The sequence below is a fragment of the Brassica oleracea genome, chromosome C8 (assembly GCF_000695525.1).
Source record: "Brassica oleracea var. oleracea cultivar TO1000 chromosome C8, BOL, whole genome shotgun sequence".
Classification (NCBI taxonomy): domain Eukaryota; kingdom Viridiplantae; phylum Streptophyta; class Magnoliopsida; order Brassicales; family Brassicaceae; genus Brassica; species Brassica oleracea.
The window spans coordinates 3923719-3945629 of record NC_027755.1 but is presented as its reverse complement, the minus strand read 5'-3'; the positions used below and the strand labels follow the sequence as shown (position 1 = coordinate 3945629).

The 21911-nt window shown below is 36.1% G+C and overlaps 1 protein-coding gene, 1 long non-coding RNA gene and 2 other non-coding genes across 7 annotated transcripts; 2 read left to right on the top strand and 2 right to left on the bottom strand.

The window, feature by feature from the left end:
* Positions 1-8157: 8157 nt before the first annotated feature.
* On the top strand, positions 8158-9527 carry LOC106308226 (pentatricopeptide repeat-containing protein DWY1, chloroplastic). 4 transcript variants are annotated; one of them, XM_013745364.1, is made up of 3 exons: positions 8158-8394; positions 8663-8759; positions 8832-9527. In XM_013745364.1, exon 3 carries the CDS (start codon positions 8841-8843, stop codon positions 9471-9473), a length of 633 nt encoding a protein of 210 aa, XP_013600818.1. In that variant the 5' UTR covers positions 8158-8394; positions 8663-8759; positions 8832-8840; the 3' UTR covers positions 9474-9527. The 4 variants fall into 4 exon arrangements, with proteins under 4 accessions (XP_013600818.1, XP_013600819.1, XP_013600817.1 ...); XM_013745365.1 differs by having other exon boundaries at positions 8658-8759; XM_013745363.1 differs by having other exon boundaries at positions 8517-8759.
* Positions 9528-9888: 361 nt separating this feature from the next.
* Positions 9889-9960, bottom strand: TRNAK-UUU. Its single transcript has one exon. It is a non-coding gene; the product is annotated as a tRNA-Lys (tRNA).
* Positions 9961-15361: 5401 nt separating this feature from the next.
* On the top strand, positions 15362-15999 carry LOC106311281. The gene is made up of 3 exons (XR_001263971.1): positions 15362-15458; positions 15580-15708; positions 15938-15999. It is a non-coding gene; the product is annotated as an uncharacterized LOC106311281 (long non-coding RNA).
* Positions 16000-21357: 5358 nt separating this feature from the next.
* TRNAK-UUU lies at positions 21358-21429 on the bottom strand. The gene has a single exon. It is a non-coding gene; the product is annotated as a tRNA-Lys (tRNA).
* Between the last annotated feature and the right edge of the window lie 482 nt (positions 21430-21911).

The following is a 21911-nucleotide window of genomic DNA, read 5'->3' as shown; positions in this document are numbered from 1 at the left end:
AATTATATTTTTAAATTCTGTAAAATAATAAAAATGAAGTAAATTCGTAGCTAATGTACGACCTATTTACGTGGAAACCTTACGAGGAAATGACGAGAAATAATAAACGAGTATTTTACGAGAAAACATTTACGAGGAAATAACGAGGAAGGATAAACGAGTATTTTACGAGGAAATCCTTTCGTGGTCGTTACGTGTATTTTGCGAGGAAACACTTTCAAGGTATTTACGTGTAGTTTACGAGGAACTCGTTTCGAGGTATTTACGAGGAAATATAGCGACCTCCTTACGTGGAATATTGACGTGGTCTTTACGACGAAATGATCTACTTCGTCTTTACAACGAAATGATCTACTTCGTCTTTACGACGAAATATATTCCTAGCTAAGTTATGACGAATTAGCGAGAAAATATGTGTTACGACAAATGAGTAACGAGCAAACATAGTTCCTCGCTAATTCGTCGTAAAGCCTGTTTTACGACGAACTTACAAGGAAAACCGCGCTCGTTAAGATTATGTTTTCTTATAGTGCATCCTAATCACAAAAATAATATTAAAAGCTATTTTAAATTAGCATACATATTGAAACATTTAAGATAATCATAGATCTGATATGCATGAGTACATAAAATCATAATTTTTCGATGAAAATATAAATTTGAAAAACATACTAACAAAAATTATTTAAAGAATTTTTAAATAATTATACTCAATATTTTAATTTTTTAATTCAAAAATGACCTAAAATGATTTCTAACTCTACAATTTTGGAAAATTTGCCAAAAATAACCTAAAATGATTTTAAATATAAAAGTATATCTCATTCTAATCAAATGTAAAATTAATTTAAAATGGTAGAAAAAATAGGCGCTAATAAGGTTTCGTAAGGTGAATCATCAAAAACCATAATGAAACTACAACTATCTCTTTGTAAGAAAAAAGAGTTTTTTGCAAAATCTTTCCAGACGACTTAATTAAGTCGTCCGATAAGTCGTCCAGCTGGGAAGACTTTCCAGACGCCTTATTATAAGTCGTCTAATAAGTCGTCCAGATGGAAGACTTTCCAGACGACTTAATTAAGTCGTCCGATAAGTCGTCCAGCTGGGAAGACTTTCCAGACGCCTTATTATAAGTCGTCTAATAAGTCGTCCAGATGGAAGACTTTCCAGACGACTTAATTAAGTCGTCCGATAAGTCGTCCAGCTGGGAAGACTTTCCAGACGCCTTATTATAAGTCGTCTAATAAGTCGTCCAGATGGAAGACTTTCCAGACGACTTAATTAAGTCGTCCGATAAGTCGTCCAGCTGGGAAGACTTTCCAGACGCCTTATTATAAGTCGTCTAATAAGTCGTCCAGATGGAAGACTTTCCAGACGACTTAATTAAGTCGTCCGATAAGTCGTCCAGCTGGGAAGACTTTCCAGACGCCTTATTATAAGTCGTCTAATAAGTCGTCCAGATGGAAGACTTTCCAGACGACTTAATTAAGTCGTCCGATAAGTCGTCCAGCTGGGAAGACTTTCCAGACGCCTTATTATAAGTCGTCTAATAAGTCGTCCAGATGGAAGACTTTCCAGACGACTTAATTAAGTCGTCCGATAAGTCGTCCAGCTGGGAAGACTTTCCAGACGCCTTATTATAAGTCGTCTAATAAGTCGTCCAGATGGAAGACTTTCCAGACGACTTAATTAAGTCGTCCGATAAGTCGTCCAGCTGGGAAGACTTTCCAGACGCCTTATTATAAGTCGTCTAATAAGTCGTCCAGATGGAAGACTTTCCAGACGACTTAATTAAGTCGTCCGATAAGTCGTCCAGCTGGGAAGACTTTCCAGACGCCTTATTATAAGTCGTCTAATAAGTCGTCCAGATGGAAGACTTTCCAGACGACTTAATTAAGTCGTCCGATAAGTCGTCCAGCTGGGAAGACTTTCCAGACGCCTTATTATAAGTCGTCTAATAAGTCGTCCAGATGGAAGACTTTCCAGACGACTTAATTAAGTCGTCCGATAAGTCGTCCAGCTGGGAAGACTTTCCAGACGCCTTATTATAAGTCGTCTAATAAGTCGTCCAGATGGAAGACTTTCCAGACGACTTAATTAAGTCGTCCGATAAGTCGTCCAGCTGGGAAGACTTTCCAGACGCCTTATTATAAGTCGTCTAATAAGTCGTCCAGATGGAAGACTTTCCAGACGACTTAATTAAGTCGTCCGATAAGTCGTCCAGCTGGGAAGACTTTCCAGACGCCTTATTATAAGTCGTCTAATAAGTCGTCCAGATGGAAGACTTTCCAGACGACTTAATTAAGTCGTCCGATAAGTCGTCCAGCTGGGAAGACTTTCCAGACGCCTTATTATAAGTCGTCTAATAAGTCGTCCAGATGGAAGACTTTCCAGACGACTTAATTAAGTCGTCCGATAAGTCGTCCAGCTGGGAAGACTTTCCAGACGCCTTATTATAAGTCGTCTAATAAGTCGTCCAGATGGAAGACTTTCCAGACGACTTAATTAAGTCGTCCGATAAGTCGTCCAGCTGGGAAGACTTTCCAGACGCCTTATTATAAGTCGTCTAATAAGTCGTCCAGATGGAAGACTTTCCAGACGACTTAATTAAGTCGTCCGATAAGTCGTCCAGCTGGGAAGACTTTCCAGACGCCTTATTATAAGTCGTCTAATAAGTCGTCCAGATGGAAGACTTTCCAGACGACTTAATTAAGTCGTCCGATAAGTCGTCCAGCTGGGAAGACTTTCCAGACGCCTTATTATAAGTCGTCTAATAAGTCGTCCAGATGGAAGACTTTCCAGACGACTTAATTAAGTCGTCCGATAAGTCGTCCAGCTGGGAAGACTTTCCAGACGCCTTATTATAAGTCGTCTAATAAGTCGTCCAGATGGAAGACTTTCCAGACGACTTAATTAAGTCGTCCGATAAGTCGTCCAGCTGGGAAGACTTTCCAGACGCCTTATTATAAGTCGTCTAATAAGTCGTCCAGATGGAAGACTTTCCAGACGACTTAATTAAGTCGTCCGATAAGTCGTCCAGCTGGGAAGACTTTCCAGACGCCTTATTATAAGTCGTCTAATAAGTCGTCCAGATGGAAGACTTTCCAGACGACTTAATTAAGTCGTCCGATAAGTCGTCCAGCTGGGAAGACTTTCCAGACGCCTTATTATAAGTCGTCTAATAAGTCGTCCAGATGGAAGACTTTCCAGACGACTTAATTAAGTCGTCCGATAAGTCGTCCAGCTGGGAAGACTTTCCAGACGCCTTATTATAAGTCGTCTAATAAGTCGTCCAGATGGAAGACTTTCCAGACGACTTAATTAAGTCGTCCGATAAGTCGTCCAGCTGGGAAGACTTTCCAGACGCCTTATTATAAGTCGTCTAATAAGTCGTCCAGATGGAAGACTTTCCAGACGACTTAATTAAGTCGTCCGATAAGTCGTCCAGCTGGGAAGACTTTCCAGACGCCTTATTATAAGTCGTCTAATAAGTCGTCCAGATGGAAGACTTTCCAGACGACTTAATTAAGTCGTCCGATAAGTCGTCCAGCTGGGAAGACTTTCCAGACGCCTTATTATAAGTCGTCTAATAAGTCGTCCAGATGGAAGACTTTCCAGACGACTTAATTAAGTCGTCCGATAAGTCGTCCAGCTGGGAAGACTTTCCAGACGCCTTATTATAAGTCGTCTAATAAGTCGTCCAGATGGAAGACTTTCCAGACGACTTAATTAAGTCGTCCGATAAGTCGTCCAGCTGGGAAGACTTTCCAGACGCCTTATTATAAGTCGTCTAATAAGTCGTCCAGATGGAAGACTTTCCAGACGACTTAATTAAGTCGTCCGATAAGTCGTCCAGCTGGGAAGACTTTCCAGACGCCTTATTATAAGTCGTCTAATAAGTCGTCCAGATGGAAGACTTTCCAGACGACTTAATTAAGTCGTCCGATAAGTCGTCCAGCTGGGAAGACTTTCCAGACGCCTTATTATAAGTCGTCTAATAAGTCGTCCAGATGGAAGACTTTCCAGACGACTTAATTAAGTCGTCCGATAAGTCGTCCAGCTGGGAAGACTTTCCAGACGCCTTATTATAAGTCGTCTAATAAGTCGTCCAGATGGAAGACTTTCCAGACGACTTAATTAAGTCGTCCGATAAGTCGTCCAGCTGGGAAGACTTTCCAGACGCCTTATTATAAGTCGTCTAATAAGTCGTCCAGATGGAAGACTTTCCAGACGACTTAATTAAGTCGTCCGATAAGTCGTCCAGCTGGGAAGACTTTCCAGACGCCTTATTATAAGTCGTCTAATAAGTCGTCCAGATGGAAGACTTTCCAGACGACTTAATTAAGTCGTCCGATAAGTCGTCCAGCTGGGAAGACTTTCCAGACGCCTTATTATAAGTCGTCTAATAAGTCGTCCAGATGGAAGACTTTCCAGACGACTTAATTAAGTCGTCCGATAAGTCGTCCAGCTGGGAAGACTTTCCAGACGCCTTATTATAAGTCGTCTAATAAGTCGTCCAGATGGAAGACTTTCCAGACGACTTAATTAAGTCGTCCGATAAGTCGTCCAGCTGGGAAGACTTTCCAGACGCCTTATTATAAGTCGTCTAATAAGTCGTCCAGATGGAAGACTTTCCAGACGACTTAATTAAGTCGTCCGATAAGTCGTCCAGCTGGGAAGACTTTCCAGACGCCTTATTATAAGTCGTCTAATAAGTCGTCCAGATGGAAGACTTTCCAGACGACTTAATTAAGTCGTCCGATAAGTCGTCCAGCTGGGAAGACTTTCCAGACGCCTTATTATAAGTCGTCTAATAAGTCGTCCAGATGGAAGACTTTCCAGACGACTTATAATAAGTCGTCTGCGCAGTCTTTTGGATTGAAGTAAATACCTGACTCAAGATAGCAGCTTTCATTGATCTGCGGCCTCTGCTGCCCTCGTAAGCCAGTATCGGTGGAGACGGACTGTCTGCTCTGGGACCACCAATACTAGCACCCAATTCCGGCATAGCTGTGTACGTCTAGACCTGAAGAACTTGTATAAACCCATCCACGGTGTAACAGCCAGCAATTTCTTTGTTCCACAAAGAGTCCATCAGCACCTTAAACGCGACTCTCCCCCATGGATAATTCTCAAACCGTTCTAAATCCATCACTAGCCTTGCCAGAGTAGATCGTGTAGCGGTTGAAAACTTTCTCCCTTCAATGAATCCAGTGAAGATGGAGAGGTACGCGAGCCGCTTGCGATCTTCCCTGGACCAATCCCCGCATCTCTTCAGTGCTGCTATTATCTGATCAGTAGTTGGCCCAGCTTCCAGATGAACTCCCAGCATCCCCCAGAAAGAAACCATCTCTGGGGTAACGTCACATTTTGGTGTCTCAAGGTCCTCGATGTACTCGCAGTTTAGACCAGTGAGGTTTTCAAACTCTAACAGTGAAAACCTCAAAGGTTCTGGACCAACGAGAGACCACATCTCATACTTCTTCTTAATGTCCAGCTTGAAACTGAGCATGTAGTGAACCAGCCTTGAAGCCCAACCAAATCCCTGCTCCTTGAACTTGATGAAAACTCCCAAACTCGACTCCTTGAGCTCTTCAAATTCGTCATCAGTAAGAGCTTTCCTAAGAGCAGTATGCAACTTGCTGTTATCCGTATGATACGAAATGCTATTGTGGGCTTCTGGTTCTTCCCCTGATGTGTATAACCTACGGGGGAGTTCTGGAATATCCATCCTTTTTGTCTGCAAAATAATCAAAGACAACAATATAAGTCCAGACGACTTAGTAGACGACTTAAATTACTTACAAGTCTTCCAGTCGCAGAAGGAGTTGGAGTACTCGTCATTGCGGTTATAGATCTGAAAAAATAAACGTGAAACGGTGAGAATGAGTAAATTGATAGAGACAACGTTTTATGTTCATCTTTTCCTCGAGATTGATGACTTAGCGGCGTTAGGGTTTACAGAGAAACGGCGCTAAGGTTTACAGAGAAGAAGCGGCGGCGCTAGGGTTTAGAAGAAGCGGCGGCGCTAGTGTTTAGAACGTTGGTGACCACGGTGGCGAGGGCGACGGTTTGTTCGGAAATAGTGGAATCGGCGGCGCTAGGGTTTAGAGGAATCGGCGCGGCTAGGGTTAGAAGAAGCTGCGGCGACAACGGTGAGAATGAAGTGAGATAGATAGCCGATGTTGAGAACGATGGTTTGTTCGGAAATCGTGGGAATTCGAAATCGCCTTTGAGAGAGAACTGTTAGGGTTTCTGAATTTCGCGAAAAATGAAACAAAAAAAATAAAAATCACCTTATATATTGGGTAAATAATCCGGTTAGCTTTAAAATTACATTGGTAAACTTTAAGGTTTGGTCCGGTTTAGACGACTTATTCTGGCTGATAATGTACAACAGACGACTTAATATTTAGTCGTCTGTTTTCAGACGACAAAATATTAAGTCGTCCTAGACCCTAAAATGAACCCCTAAACTAAAATGACTAGATTAACTAACTAACCACGTTATAAAATCAAATTATACTTAAATAGTGTTTACTATACACAGAAATGAACATGCATAAGTAATTTTAAAAATTTTCAAAAACGGTTTTAATGCTTTCCAAAATCTAACCCTAAGAACACATACAATACTACAACATATGTTGATGAAACATAAACTAAAGAATATCATGACTCACTACTTTCACTCATCTATGCTGAAAACAATTGAAATTTGTTATATCTTAATTTATACCTCCTAAGACATATGTTAATTACATAATTCCCATTTTTCACTTATCAAAATATTTTTTACAAAATTTTTAAATTATGTTTAAGACTAACTGTCCAGACGACTTTAAGTTAAGTCGTCTGGACGACTTATTTTCAAGTCGTCTAAACAGACGACTTGCGAGGGGTAGAAACGTAAAAAGATTTCCATTTTTTTGTTTGGTCACAAGGGGATAGTTGTAATTTCAATAGCCTTTTAGGTTACTTTTGCCTTTGACCCAAGTTAGGGTATTGTTTTGGGTTTGACTCCAAGTTTTGAATCACACTTGGCAATTCTCCCAAAAAAAAACATATAATCTCATTTAACTCTAGGATTCGATAATATGGATTGTGCTGCTTTTCCGGACAGTATACGACCAGCAACAAGTTCCCGACGTAGTTTACGCTTACTACATTTAATATAGTGAAAAACACTACTGTAAAGACATCTCAAAGTTAGTTTACAAAAAAAAAAAAGACATCTCAAAGTTTTAGAATCGGAATATTTTGCTTAAGTAATGCCCGGTCTCGTCATGGTTCGACTTTTGTCACAATCAATCTTGATGTGAAGGACGTAAACTATTGATTATGTAAAATACATTTTTATACGCTTACTTGCATAATAGCCATAAACCATGAGAGCTTTAACGTAATGCTTTTGATTGGTCGGTCACGTCAAGATTTAATTAAATCTTCAAAAACAACCAAACATCCAGACTCAATTGCTTCCTTATTCAATTGAGCCCGTTCTAGCTATGATATGCTTTTACTGTTCAACATATTCTAAAACCTTTAATGTGATTATAAATCAGAGATATTGTTTTTCTATTTTAAGGATACGAACAAAATAAATTAAACAAATAGCCGAAAGATTTTTGGAAAACATCGTACCGAGTCTCAATGCAAACTAACTGTTAACATTGAAAGTATTAACTTTTAAGCTACTTATCTATCCAAACTCAATAAATTGAGAAATTACTAACGAACAAGAACAAAAACAGGGCTCAGAAGTGCTTGAAAGGTAATCACGAGATTGAAAAATCTCACTCATGTGATAAAAGGTCATTTTTTCTTCGTCATCGCCACAATTTTTGTTTCCTTTGAGAAAATCAAAATCAAAGAAGGGTTGAAATCATAGAAACAAAAGACAGAGCAAATTTACGATTTATAAAACAGAACGCAATGTAAAACGAAAACTAACATCTGTAAGCTTAAACACCATTTTTGGTTGGCTTTAAGACTGATAGACTCCTATCGTCTTAAATATATAGCAAACCCAGAAACTAGGGCAAATCGCAAATGTACTAAGCTTAAAAGACACAATTACCCCTAATGGTTTCATAGTATATCAAAACTACCCTTTATATCGTCGGCGTCCCCTCAAAAACCCAATGATCTCTTTCTCCAACAAAAGAAAAAAAAAACAAAAAAAAAAACTTGGAGCACCTAAAAACTATCTCGACAAATTCTACACGAAAGCTTGATAGATTGATCACAAGACATGATTTTTATCACTGTTGCGAACACAAAGCTCACTATGCTCCCTCATCACCACCATCTTAGTGACGTAGCAAACAAAAACAGAGTATCCAAATCTGTCAACAAGATTGCAAACTCGTGGACTCACAAAACCCCAAGAAAGTAAAGCTCCTATCCTTATTGACAATCTTGCTTTTGTTATTTTAAGAATTATAACGAAATGTTCTCTGCTCTTTTGCTGGTGTGAATGTTTTGATCTCTACGATCAATTGGTTCAATTCAAGAAAGCTTTGGTTATGGCAGAAAAGCATTGTCAACTAGAAACTATCTTTAATTGATAGAAACCAAGACTTCCCAGACACAGTTATTTTATTCTACTCTGATACATACCACTGCAAAGCTAAGGGATTGTGTGATTGGTATAGCGCAGGAAACTTTTTGTGGACCTGGTGCTAATAGTAGAACAGAGGTTTTTGTTTGGCTGTTTGTGTTGTTTGTCTGCTTCTTGTATATATTTCTTGTGAGAGGTGAGTCTCTATATTTCTATCTCCACATTGTCAACTTCCCTCCAAAGAAAGCTTATCTTTTTCTTGGATTAGCCACAAGAGATGGCTCTGGAGTCTGCTTTCTCCGCGAGTTTCTGCTCCTTCCCTTTCCCAAAAGCAATCACCATTGAGAGAGAAACCTTATCCTTTCGCCGAATCATTACCTCGGGAGCCAAGGGAATTGCAGGTGAGGGTGAAGTTCAAAACTTAAGGATAAGCACTGATGTCAAAAGGGTTTTCAAGAAAGAGAAAGCTGAGACCCAAGCTCTCAATAGTGGCAGAGTAACATCAAGAAGACTTTCAGGATCAGTACTGGAAGATAAGCAGGAGATCTCAGGACAGAAGAAAGCTATTTTAGATAGAAGCAAGGCCGTAGTGAAGCTGAAATCCTTAGGAAAAGAAGTGAGAGAGGCAGGCTATGTACCAGAGACAAAGTATGTTCTTCATGATATTGATGAAGAAGCTAAAGAGAGAGCATTGATGCATCACAGTGAACGGTTAGCTATTGCGTTTGGGCTTATAAACACGCCTCCTGGGACGACGATAAGAGTGATGAAGAATTTGAGGATATGCGGAGATTGCCACAACTTCATTAAGGTGTTGTCGAGTATTGAAGGTAGAGAGTTCATTGTAAGAGATAACAAGAGGTTTCATCATTTTAGAGATGGTAGTTGCTCTTGTGGAGATTATTGGTAGAAATTTTTTGTAATAAAACATTTTCAAACTGAACAATCAAATCAACTAATTTTACAAAACATGTCAAAATATATTTGATACCAAGATTTTCTAGTTAAATATAAACCGAAAATGAGTGCACCGTTCGCCGCCACGGCCACGGGATTAAAAGTCACACGCTCTACCGCTGAGCTAAGACGGCTTGTAAGGGATAACAAGAGGTTTCATCATTTTAGAGATGGTAGTTGCTCTTGTTGAGATTATTGGTAGAAATATTTTGTAATAAACGATAATAACATTTTCAAACTGAACAACCAAATCAACGTAATTTCACAAAACATCTCAAAATATTTGATTCCAAGAGCCGAACGAGAATGAATACATTTTGATACCAAGATTTTTCAGTTAAATATAAACCGAAAATGAGTGCAAAGCTCCCCGTCTGTGGGGATCGAACCCATGGCCGCGAGATTAAAAGTCACGCGCTCTACCACTGACCTAAGACGGCTTGTAAGGGATAACAAGAGGTTTCATCATTTTAGAGATGGTAATTGATCTCGTGGAGATTATTGGTCGAAATATATATATATATATATATATATATATATATATATATTTGCTTCATTCTCATGAAGCTACATAGGATGCCAGCTAGATAAGTCGATGTCTCTGATCGCGACACGTGTAACATGTGAACAAAACTCATCGTTTCATTAAGACGCGAATCGTGATGTTTCGCCCTCTAACCCTAGCTCTGCCCGATCGAAGAATTTGAGATCGTCTCCTCTCTTCGTGCGGCGGCGACACGAGACGTCTGAGCTTCCTCACGCTATCTGAAACGGCGAGCTGTGAATTCGTGTTTAATCCCATTAAACCCATCCCCATGATGTCATCTTCAATGCGTCGTTTAGATCTGAGAGTCGGTTTGTGTTGGGTATAAATATACGTGAGTATTTCTCTTCTCTACAACCAAGGTCCATCAGATGATCACCACTACAGCTCAAGCCATGCCGCCATAGCCGCAGAATCCTCTCAACCCCATCTTAACCTCTTGGTCTCTGCCTCTTCAGTCGCCACTACAACCGTCGTGACCGCGAGAAATATTAATACCGCATCAGTTGACCTTTCTTCGGTTTACACTGCAGCAGGGGCTCCAATCAACTCTTTTATCACCGCCGGTATATCCTTCTTCGCATCTCCTTGGTCTTAAGATTGAAATCAAATGTTATATTTTTAAAATGTTTGTTATTACTCTTATAATTATCAGTTTGTTATTACTCTTATATTATCAGAGCATTACGAGTACCAAAAATTATTATTTCGCGGGCTTTGTTGTTGTCGGACAATATGGTAACTTTCGTACCTAGCTAGGGTTTGTGAGAGTACTAATTAACATGCACATTGTTGCTTTTTTGGAGATGGCGAATAGAGTAGAAGCATCAACGGACATCTGGAGGAGAAGAGCTCATTCAAGGCATTTGATTTCACTCTATAGATCCACAGGTGCAAGACCCTCTTGGGGCGATGATAGTGAAAGAGATGATGAATCAAACGGTAACACTTTTGATTGGTCAGAGAAGAGAAGCAGTTTGCAGCTGAAGAGAGCCCAAGATAGAAAGATCATAATCCCTAAACGGTAACACTTTTGAAATCCCAGTCTACTTTTTTGATTTTTGGTTTTCTTGAACATTGGGAGCTACTAAAGGAGATTATTTAACAAGTAGTGAAAAAGAAAGCTCCTTTGATTATGGTATATACTCTCTGGGTGAAATGTTTTTTTTCGGATTGTGGATAATGGGGTTATTTTTTGTAATATTCTAGGCTCTGTTGTTGTGGCACAAAGCTCAGCCGGTGTTTCATCTGTTAGATCTGTTCCCTGAACAAGCATTTAAAGAAACCAGATGTTGTTCCAGCAAGGCAAACCACCAGTATTTCATCACCAGATGATTCTGATGACGACGATCTTGATGGAGACACATAAACAGCTGATAATGGAGATCCTACAGATGTTAAGCGTGCTAGGAGGTACAATTCTTGAGAACTTTTGTATCTTCGATCTTCTTTTTTTTTTTTTCTGATAACCACTCCATATATAGAGATACATCCAACTTGTAAGTCTTACGGGGAAATGTTTGTGGCAGGGAGTTTCTACTTTCTTTAAAGAGAAAGTAACAACTGAAATCTAGAAGAAGAATGTTTCAGTTAGTTTTATGTTACTCTTAGAAAAATCTTTTTTAAAGTGAAAAGATGGTCGTTAAGTCTAAAGCCGAGTCCAATATATAAATGCTTTGTAATATTTCGAAATTGGTTGGTTAGGATGCTCTCAAACCGAGAATCAGCTAGGCACTCCAGGAGAAGAAAGCAAGAACAAATGAATGAATCAGAATCATATGCATCTACGTTTCTCGATATCTTTCTTGCTATTCAGCAGCGTTCCATTGGTTTATAGGAAATGTTTTCATGTTTGCTAGGTAAACCAATTAAGAGCTGAGCATTCTACTTTACTTGGTCGGCTTGGTGACATGAATCAGAAGTATGATGCAGCTGCTGTCGACAACAGAATTCTAAGAGCTGACATCGAAACTCGAGAACAAAAGTACATATTGCTGCGACTCATAAGTGTTTCAAAGATTTTACAACACCAACAATATGATTCTCTATCTAATGTTTTAACTAAGTTTTATTGCATTGATACAATTTTGTGCATGTTAAGATGGCAGAAGAAACAGTGAAAAGAGTGACAGGAGTGAACCCTTTGCAGTGGGCAAGACCAAACATGGGCATGCCAGTGAACAACACACCGAGAATCCCAAGTACTACTGGTACCGGTTTATCACCAAACAGAGAGTAGAGGTGAACCGTGAAGGCTTGCATAATCAGTTTGCTACTAATCCGAAGAACATGTACGAAACCATTGGAATCACAAGCATTAACCACAAGATTGAGTCATCGACTTTGTGGTTTTTGAAACTCTTATCTTGCTCTTATTTTTTTATTTACTGTGCGAATCCACAATGGTGTTATCTGTAAGGGTGATGATGATGATATACCCATTTATATATGTTTGGAAATAATTGGATGAATGTTAACTTTGCCTACCTGCCTGGTAGTCAAAAGCGGTAAGGTTTCTAACGCAACCAACATTGAAAATGTCAACACAAAAACAGAGTTGTACACATTTATACCAGCCTAAACAAAAAAAAAATACAAAACAAAAATGGCAGTGGCAGAGTTCAACAGGTTACCTAACCAGGACAAATGTGACATCATAATAGAGAGCGAGAAAGTGAATGGATACACCAAATGAGAAAATATGAGAAACAAAGTTCATATGTCGACCAAATATTGTATCCACTCTTTTATTAGTTCTTTATCTTAGATTTTGACCCCTATCATTTATTATAGTTTAAAAATTGTATTCACTCGTTATGTCAAATGGTCAATTTATCCCCCACACGATGCTCTCTTTCTCATATCAATTTAGATGGAAAATTAATTTATCTACGAGGTTTTTTTTCTGATAATAATACAATTATTTTATTTTGAATTTTGGTAGATTATAAAACAATTAATTCCTCCATATTTTTGAGGAAACAACTATCCATTTGACTTATTATACGTAAACAACTATTAATTTTAAGACATTAGTTTCAGATTTGGTGTTAATTAATAACTATTTTAAGAGATAGTAATACATAAAAGATTAAAAAAAGTTTCTACGAAAATAAGACCACAACAAAAAAACAATAGATAATAAAAAATAAAAAATAATTGTTAGGAAAAATATAATAAAAACAGAAATAAAAAAAGAAATATAAAAACAAAAATGAATATTTTTTATATAAAAGAGTTATGTTAAGTGATACCACTCAAATTACCCTAAGGAGTTAATTACTCTCTCAAATAAGAGGTTCAGTTGCAGTATTTAGGGATCGAATCCAGAAGGAACTAGAGTTCACAAGAAAATGTCGATCGATGATCCTATAGGGATATCGATCGATACACCATTCGCAATATCGATCGATTGTCAGAAGACAATATCGATCGATGCTTCTAGCTAAGCTCTAGGCGCAGGTTGATAATGCTCACTAGTCTCCTAGATTAGTGGTTAGCATCTCTCTAGCAGTCCTACCATGACAGATTAGATTCAGGACATGATGGTCAAGGATGCTTGATTCATGCTAATTCCTAGGTTCATGTTCTAGTTAGCAAGGCTAAAAAAACATTAATGAACAATCAATCAGTGAATATCACAACTTAGAAAATCTATAGTTGGGGCTAATCCCTCTTACCTATTTGAACCCTGAATCTAACAAGTGAACTACTCAGACATAGCTAAGCAATTCATGACACAAAATATAGATAAAAACTGCATAGAATAGAATAGATGAATCAATGGAGTTCCAATCACAAATCTCTCTATGATTTTCTCTCCAAAAACTCTCTGCTGAAGATAAGAATACAATGATGGCCAAAAGCTCTTTTGCCTCCTAACACTTAGGCAAGTATATAACTATTAGGTTAAAAACTCGTCAGGGGTAATCTTGTAATTTGGTGAAGCCTTGGGTTTAAAGTCGGCTGGAACCAAGTCGCGCATCTCGCGTCTCGACATCGATCGATGGTACAGGATGTACATCGATCGATCATAATCTTCAATCGTCGAGGCTTCTCTTCTGTATCGATCGACGGCACTGGATGTGCATAGAACGATTGCTTCTTCTTCGTATCGACCTCTAATGGTCAGCTCGGATGAAATTTCTTTTAAGCTCCTAAATTCTCCATAATAATCACTTTACTCCAAGATACTCCTGAACCTGAAAACATACCTAATAGGATAGAATATATAATATATAGATAGTAAAACACTTATATACCATGGATGAAAATGGGTCAAATCCATGGTATATCAACTCTCCCAGACTTACCCTTTTGCTTGTCCTCAAGCAAAACAAACAGGCAGTCTCTCTGAAAGAGGTTTGAAAACAGCATGGACTTATAGATTTAAAACACAGAAATCATCACCTCTATAATTTCGCAAACCGCATCTAAAAAGTCCTAATCACAAAAACACATTATGCATTATCCTGGCTTAGCAACCAAATTCAACTAGTCTACAACTCAACAAATCCTGTCAAACATTCCCCTCTACTAACTTCATTTCTTAGCATAAATATAGAATAAAACATTTTAAAATAAAAACAAATATTAAACAAAAATCAAAAATATTTACTCTAACTATTTATATTATTTTTAAATTATCATCCGCCCGTAGTGCGGCCGACCCTAGTATATATATATATATATATATATATCTTTATATATAAAGTATGGTTTGCTCTCTCCTGAGGCTGCCACCTAGGATTCCACCTAGGAAAATCGCTTCACGAGGAGTCAACACGTGTCCCGCCTGCTCGAAACACAGCGTTTCATTAAAGGAATCAGCGATCCATATGGGCTAAGTTTGTGTGTGGGCTTTTTTTTAATTTGGCACAAGAAAAGCAGCTCGATAGCAGTCAACCCTAATAGCACAATGTTCATCTCCGTTCTTTGTTCTTCGTCGTCTGATCTTCTTTTTCATCGACCAAAAACGTTACCAGTTACAGATTCGTCTCATTAAACCTCTTCTTAACTCCATCAACCATGATCTGGTCTTGAATGTGAACAACTTCTCCGAGACGGTGTCACAGCGAATATAAAAAGTTAAGCCTTCCTCTTCTCAAAACCATCTTCTCGATCTGTTGAACCAACATAGTAAAGTTATTTTCACATAAATGGCTAACTCGAAAGTTCTTATTTCTGATTTGAAATCTGGTAAATTTTCTTCTCCGGTTGAGGTTAGGTTGATGCGTTGACTTCCTCTCCCTAGCAAAGGGAAACATGAACGGTTAGTGGCTACACTCAGTCGATTCGTCTGGACTTCTTCTTAAATCGTTATGGGCGTCAATATGCTTCTCCTTGAAGCCAAGGTTGCTCCGGCGATTTAGAAAACAAACTCAAGTTTTTTCTGTAAGATTTACAAGTAACGTGATCTTAATTAATTTGTGATCTTAGTCATATGATGTTTTGCTTCTTCATTTTGTTAAGCTCCTCGGTCTTTTTAATCTGACCATGGCTCGAACAAATGCAGATGATGATTTAAAGTCAAAGTCTTTACAAGCTGAGTTTGGCGAAAAGAGGAGCTTTGGTCGCGGTTTCTGTATTACAGTTAAGAGATTGCAACATATAAAAAAATTACTAACGCTCTGCTTCATAGAAGGTATGAAGCTACATATGGAGAAATTTAATGATGGTATTGTACTAAGATAAAGGCTCCTTAGTATATTGAAACGAGAGTCTATAGTGGGGACATGTAAAGCTCCTATGTTATAAATACCATTTGAGTCAAATATCATATGTAATTTTTTTCCTTGAGTCGATTTTAGTTTTCAACAATGTTTTTGTTTAAAAAAATAGATTATTGTATGATAGTTTTAAGCAATCTGCAGGATATTACTGAAGAAAACAAATCTCATCCATGCCCAACAGAGTGGTTATTTCGTGTTGATATTGTTAATAAATGGAAAGAGTCTTCAACGGTTTCAGTGCTGCCCAGATGTTTAGAGAATATCAAGATGTATGATACGGCCTTACTGGTGAGAAGAGCATTGTCTTTAAGCCAATATACTTTGTTTATGGATCTTCAATAGATTATTTTGTGAAAAGGGGGATTAGAATTCTTTTGGTTCAATGGAAAATTAGCTTAGAATTCTTTTGGTCCAATGGAAAATTCTTTTGGTTCAATGGAAAATTAGCTTAGAATTCTTTTGGTTCAATGGAAAATTCTTTTGGTTCAATGGAAAATTAGCTCAGAAGTCCAGTGAAAAAGTGTTGAAGGATGCAATGAAACCATCATAAAACAGTAAGTAAATTGATAAGTTTCTGACAAAAAACTGTGAATCAAGAATAAAATTAAATAATTGTATGATAATATGATGTATCAGGTTCTGCTTATGTCTATGAAAGCTGGCGTCGAACTGAATCTAACCGCTTCGTCACACGTCTTCTTAACGGTACAGTTTATCTTTACGATTACGTTTAAGTTCTTCTTGATCATGAAGAGTTGATGACATAATATGAGAATTAATAGCGTAGCGCAGAAAAGAATGGCATGTGGAAGAAGCTTCATTGTTAAAGTAATACTATAAATTGCATTCTCATTGAGTTTCTTGCATCGTAAGTAATATATTTCTCAGTAACATGGTATGTTTTTGGATGATCCAGACCAGGTTACCTTCTACACTCCTAGGCGTGACAAGTCAGATAATAGGAAAACAAAAGCTTGCTACATGTCTCTCTAAGGTAGTTTTGTTGCTTCCTGAATTGGTCTAAACCAGCAGAAGAAGGCTAAGGGAAACCGGAACATTATTTTCTGGTTGGAAACAGAAGGTAAACCAAATCAAATTTTTAACCATCTGAACTGTTTTTTCTAATCAAAATGGTTTTACTTAACGGGGTTATGATTTTGTTGTAATATCTTTAAGCGCTTGGAATGCATTGGATCGTTTGGTGCAAGAAACTTTTATGTCTAAGAAATGAGAGGAGAAGAAGGTGGTCAAGTAAAGTGATGGAAGATCTAACTCCATTAATGGAGCTATAATAGGAGGAAGCTTTATGCTTGGATCAACAAGTCTCCACCCATAAATGTAGACAAGACAATTAGTTTTTTTTTTTTTTGCAATTATTATTTGATCCCAATAGTCCAAAAACTACTGTTGACAAAACCTTTTTCTTTTGTATTTCTCATTCACTATAAATACAAATTTCAAATTTCTTCTTGATTTTACCTTTATTTGATAGATTAAAACAAAAGATTTTGTTTAGTATGTACAAGCAAATGTTACTTTTATGTTAGTTTCGACTGCGATTAGTGTTTGATGTTGTTTGAAATGTCAATTTGATCTCTTTCTTTTGCAATGGTGCAACTGAGAAGTTTCATGCAGGCATAAAAGTATTCAAATCTGCTTTAAATTTCTGGCCAATATAGTGGATATTTACTCTTGGGTTGCAATAGCTACTGTGATTCACGATATTGGTTGCAAAGAGAACAATGGTACATGATCAAGCAACGGGCTATTGGTGGCCACGAGCCACATGAGCCACGTTAGTTGCATCAGTGATTTTACATAAAATTTTTTGAAGTGTGGTTTTACAAGTTTTTCTGAATATTAATATTACGTTTGAATCATTGGAAAATGGTAATAATTTTCATGAGATTAACAGAGCATAAACCCATATGAAATTAAGTTGTGAGGGTCTTAGGAAAATTGGATATTTAGTTCCAAGATAGAGCAACTATATTAAGATTTTTTTTTTTGTTAAAAAACAATGTTAAGATTTGTTATCATATAAATATATGTACTAATAGTGTTGTCATATAAACATATGTACTTATAGCAAATCACACTTCAAAAATGTTCAATGTATCAAAAATGATAGGATACATATTTATTTGTGTATGTACATGACTTTTATCGTATATCCCTTCAAAACTATAGTATGCAATAATGCTGACTTTCATTTTACTATTGAACAAATTTCCAAATACGTTCCAACTAAAAACTCTAACAATGTGATTCCATTTATTTATAATATCCCATAAAATAAAATAATAAAATCAAAAAGAACAACGAAAAGATCTAATCTCACAAATATTTTTTCTTTTGTGTTACCACACTAAAACCAAAAAAATAATATGAAAATTAATGGAAAAGCAAAATGAGCAATTATACATAATCAAACATATAGTTAAAAAAGAGTAACATACTAACACTATCTATAAATAAAATAAAATACAAATAGCATACATATTACTATCTCCCAAACATCGACACACTTTTAAAGAAAGCAAAATTGCATCGTAACATCGTCTCTTGCATTTTTTTTAATTTAAGAAATTAATTACAAAGTTTTGACGAACTGTAATACACAAGAAATCTAAAAATAACATGATAATGGATTACCTCAAATAAATAAATTAAAAAAAAAAGAAAATACATCGTTTCAATAAAAATAAAATATTATATCATTCCAAGAATCACAACAATATAATTATGCAATTTGGTCAACAACAGCTAATTCAGCTCTCGATATCATTAGATATTATATAAATAAAGATCACATGTAAATAATGTTTCACAAAAACAGAAAATTATTCTTTTGAAAATAAAAATATATCGATATAAAATAGAGTTTTCTCACTTTTGGTTGCGCCACGTCAGGTGCAGCGCATAAAGTCGTCTTCTGTCCTGTCGACACGTGTCCAGCAATCTAAAACGCATTGCTTCATTATCGCTTCATTATTTTCTATTTGGGTTTTTTCTATACATTTTTGGGCTCTTTATTATTATTCAGCCCGATTTAGAGAGCAATAGAGTAGACGCATCGTCGTTAAGACGCATCGTCGTTAAGAGTCTATTTGCCAAGCTTTGACTGCGTAGTTTCTTATCCTCTGAAACGTTACGAGAGATATTGATTCATCGCATTTAGCAAACTTCTTAGATCTTTCCACGATTTCAGATTAATTGCTTCTCCGCTATTCCAGTTGGTGAACCTGTAACTATTTATAGGTGAGATTGTATCTGTGAAATTCATCATTCTATTCTCTTCAGAATTTGAATCCCCGGAGCCTTTTGAATTCTCCGATGGATGGTGGTGAAGGAGTGAGAGCAGGCTGCATGCGGATCAGGTGTCCGTCTACATAGAGAGCCCATGTCTAAGTTGTTTACCTTAAATTGAAGAAGAACACTATAGCGGAAAGCTATGTAAGAGACAGTGATTTGCTGATGATCAGATATTTCTCAGAGGATGATCGATTCCGGTAACGTTTTTTACTTTTCCCAAAAATCGATTGATGATTAGAAATCTCCGTTGGTATTTGACTATATCTTATTGATATGTTAGGTTCAATGTGTATAATATAATGTATGACATGAATATTGATTGATTGCAGAATTAGAATGATAATTTTGAGTCTCATTTAGTATCATGGAAGAATCGATCACTGCATAAACAATCCACATTAATTTGTCTCTTAATTTTGTCTTTAGAACTGCAGATAAGGTAGTTTCTGTTCAGCTCTGTTAGAAGATTTTGGAAGAGAAATGGATCTGAGTTTTTCGCTTCTTCAGATTGGGCAAGAACAAAAGAATAACTATTTCAAGCTCATGGTTAAATTCTTGATATTAAATTACTTGAGATTCAAGCGATTAAATATTTTGATTCTTTGTCTCAACTAAAACGCATTCATTCCCACGTAATATTTATCTTCATTGTCTTCTCTAGTGTAACTGTAGACTTCATTGGAAGACGCTAATAAAAGTCTTCATGAGATGGAGGCTGAAGATTCTCGGTGGAAAGACACTGTGTGTGTAGGCTCTGAACATATACAGTCTCAAATCAACTCTAACTATCAAAATCATTGTTACCCTTTCCCTAAGTAAGAAATCCAGTGTTTTATGTTTTAAGTGTTTGTAATCTTGTGAAGAAGCGTAATGTGAGTTAATGAATTTGCCTTATATTTTTTCAATTCGTTTCAATTTGCTATGGAGCAGCAATTCTAAAAGAAATTTAATGTTTTCTTATTTTCTTTGTATAATGATATTATATTATATTATATTATAAAAAAAAATGATATTATATTATATGTATATGTATTTCATTAAAATTTTATTTGTTCGAACGAGAGTAATTACGGTGTATACAAAAGATAATAATGTATTATATAAAATCCGAACGAGAGGCACAATATAAATCAATGTGATAAATAATATATATGCATAATAAAAATAGATGATCTAAAACAATGTGATCAAAGACCAGCTATATTTGTTTTTTGATATTTACCATTTTTGATCAGTACACCACCATTAATTACCTGTTTTAATGTAGGAAGTGATATATAATTACTACAAATACAATCAACTACTCTATTTAATCAAATAAATTATTTTCATAGAATTTTGATTTCTTTGATAAGTCATACATATATTAACTACATCATTAAAATAATAAAATAATTACTATTATAATTTCAGATATTTTTTGCTCCCAACTCAACAAACGAGAAAAGAAACATGACACATCAGTGTAAATTTTTAAAATTTATAATAAAATTTATAATAAAATTCACATTTCTTAATTTTTGTAACATTTGAACCATATATATTAACAATACATCAAATGCTCCATAAATAATCTTTATAGCTAAGAATAGATTAAATAGTTATGTTTTCTGTTATTTTTTGTTTAGCCTAGATATTGGTGGTCAAAAAAGGAAAACAGTTATGGAATTCATTATTTTTCAATTTTTTTTCTGTGAGTTTGAAGAAACATAAAAAAACAGTTTTCTCAAATATAATAATTACATAACCTAAAATGTTATTCATAAATACTAAACAGTAACAATTAATATCATATTTTTATGCTACTTGTTTATTTTTAAAAAATAATTAATTGGCTTTTATTTTTTGAATTTTTTAAGTTATAAAATGTAAGGAAAATGTAATAAAAATCTATTAAATTCAAGAAATGCAAATATTGAGAACAAAGTAAAATAGTTATAATTTTTTTATGAATTTTTTAATATAGCAACAAATATTTCTATCAAAATAGTAAAAGTTGTAATAAAAATAGTGAAAATTATAATTAAAAAAAACTACAAATAAATTAAAATTAAAATAAATTTATATGATTTTGCTCATTTGCTTACCCGCCCGTAGGACGGATCCGACCCTAGTTTTGTAATAAAAGATTTGTAATAACATTTTAAAACTGAACAACCAAATCAACTTAATTTTACAAAACATCTCAAAATATTTTGATACCAAGATTTTTCAGTTAAATATAAACCGAAAATGAATACAAAGCTCGCCGTCTGTGGGGATCGAACCCACGGCCACGGGATTAAAAGTCACGCGCTCTACCACTGAGCTAAGACGGCTTCGTTGAATACAAGGGAATACAAGTAGCACTACAAGAAAACACAAGCTTAACGACGAAAATTAACGAGAAAAACTAAAATCAGCGTTATTTCCTCGTAAATTAACGACAAAACCGTTTCGTCGTAAAGTCGATGTAAAGTGACGTGGCTTTTACGAGGAAATACGCTTTCCTCGTAAATTCGACGTAAAATTAGCGTGTTCTTTACGAGGAAATAATTTACGTGTACTTAGCGAGGAAATTTTAGTTTTAACACGTTTTTTTTCCGGCCACCTAACTAATTTTCGTCGTAAATTTCTAGGAAAATTACAACTACCAGATTCGAAAGTTTCTTATAAATATGGACGTTTTAACATCATTTTAAACACACCAAAAAACAAAAACGTGAAAAAAACAAATATGGCGGGCTCCGGGAATATTTTTGAGTTGCGGAAGTGGATGTATATGCATAGAGATGCTAACGGGAGAGTGACGAAAGAATAC

Coding starts and splice junctions, on each gene's coding strand:
- LOC106308226 (XM_013745366.1), top strand. CDS start 8,841: ATGGCTCTGGAGTCTGCTTTCTCCGCGAGTTTCTGCTCCTTCCCTTTC.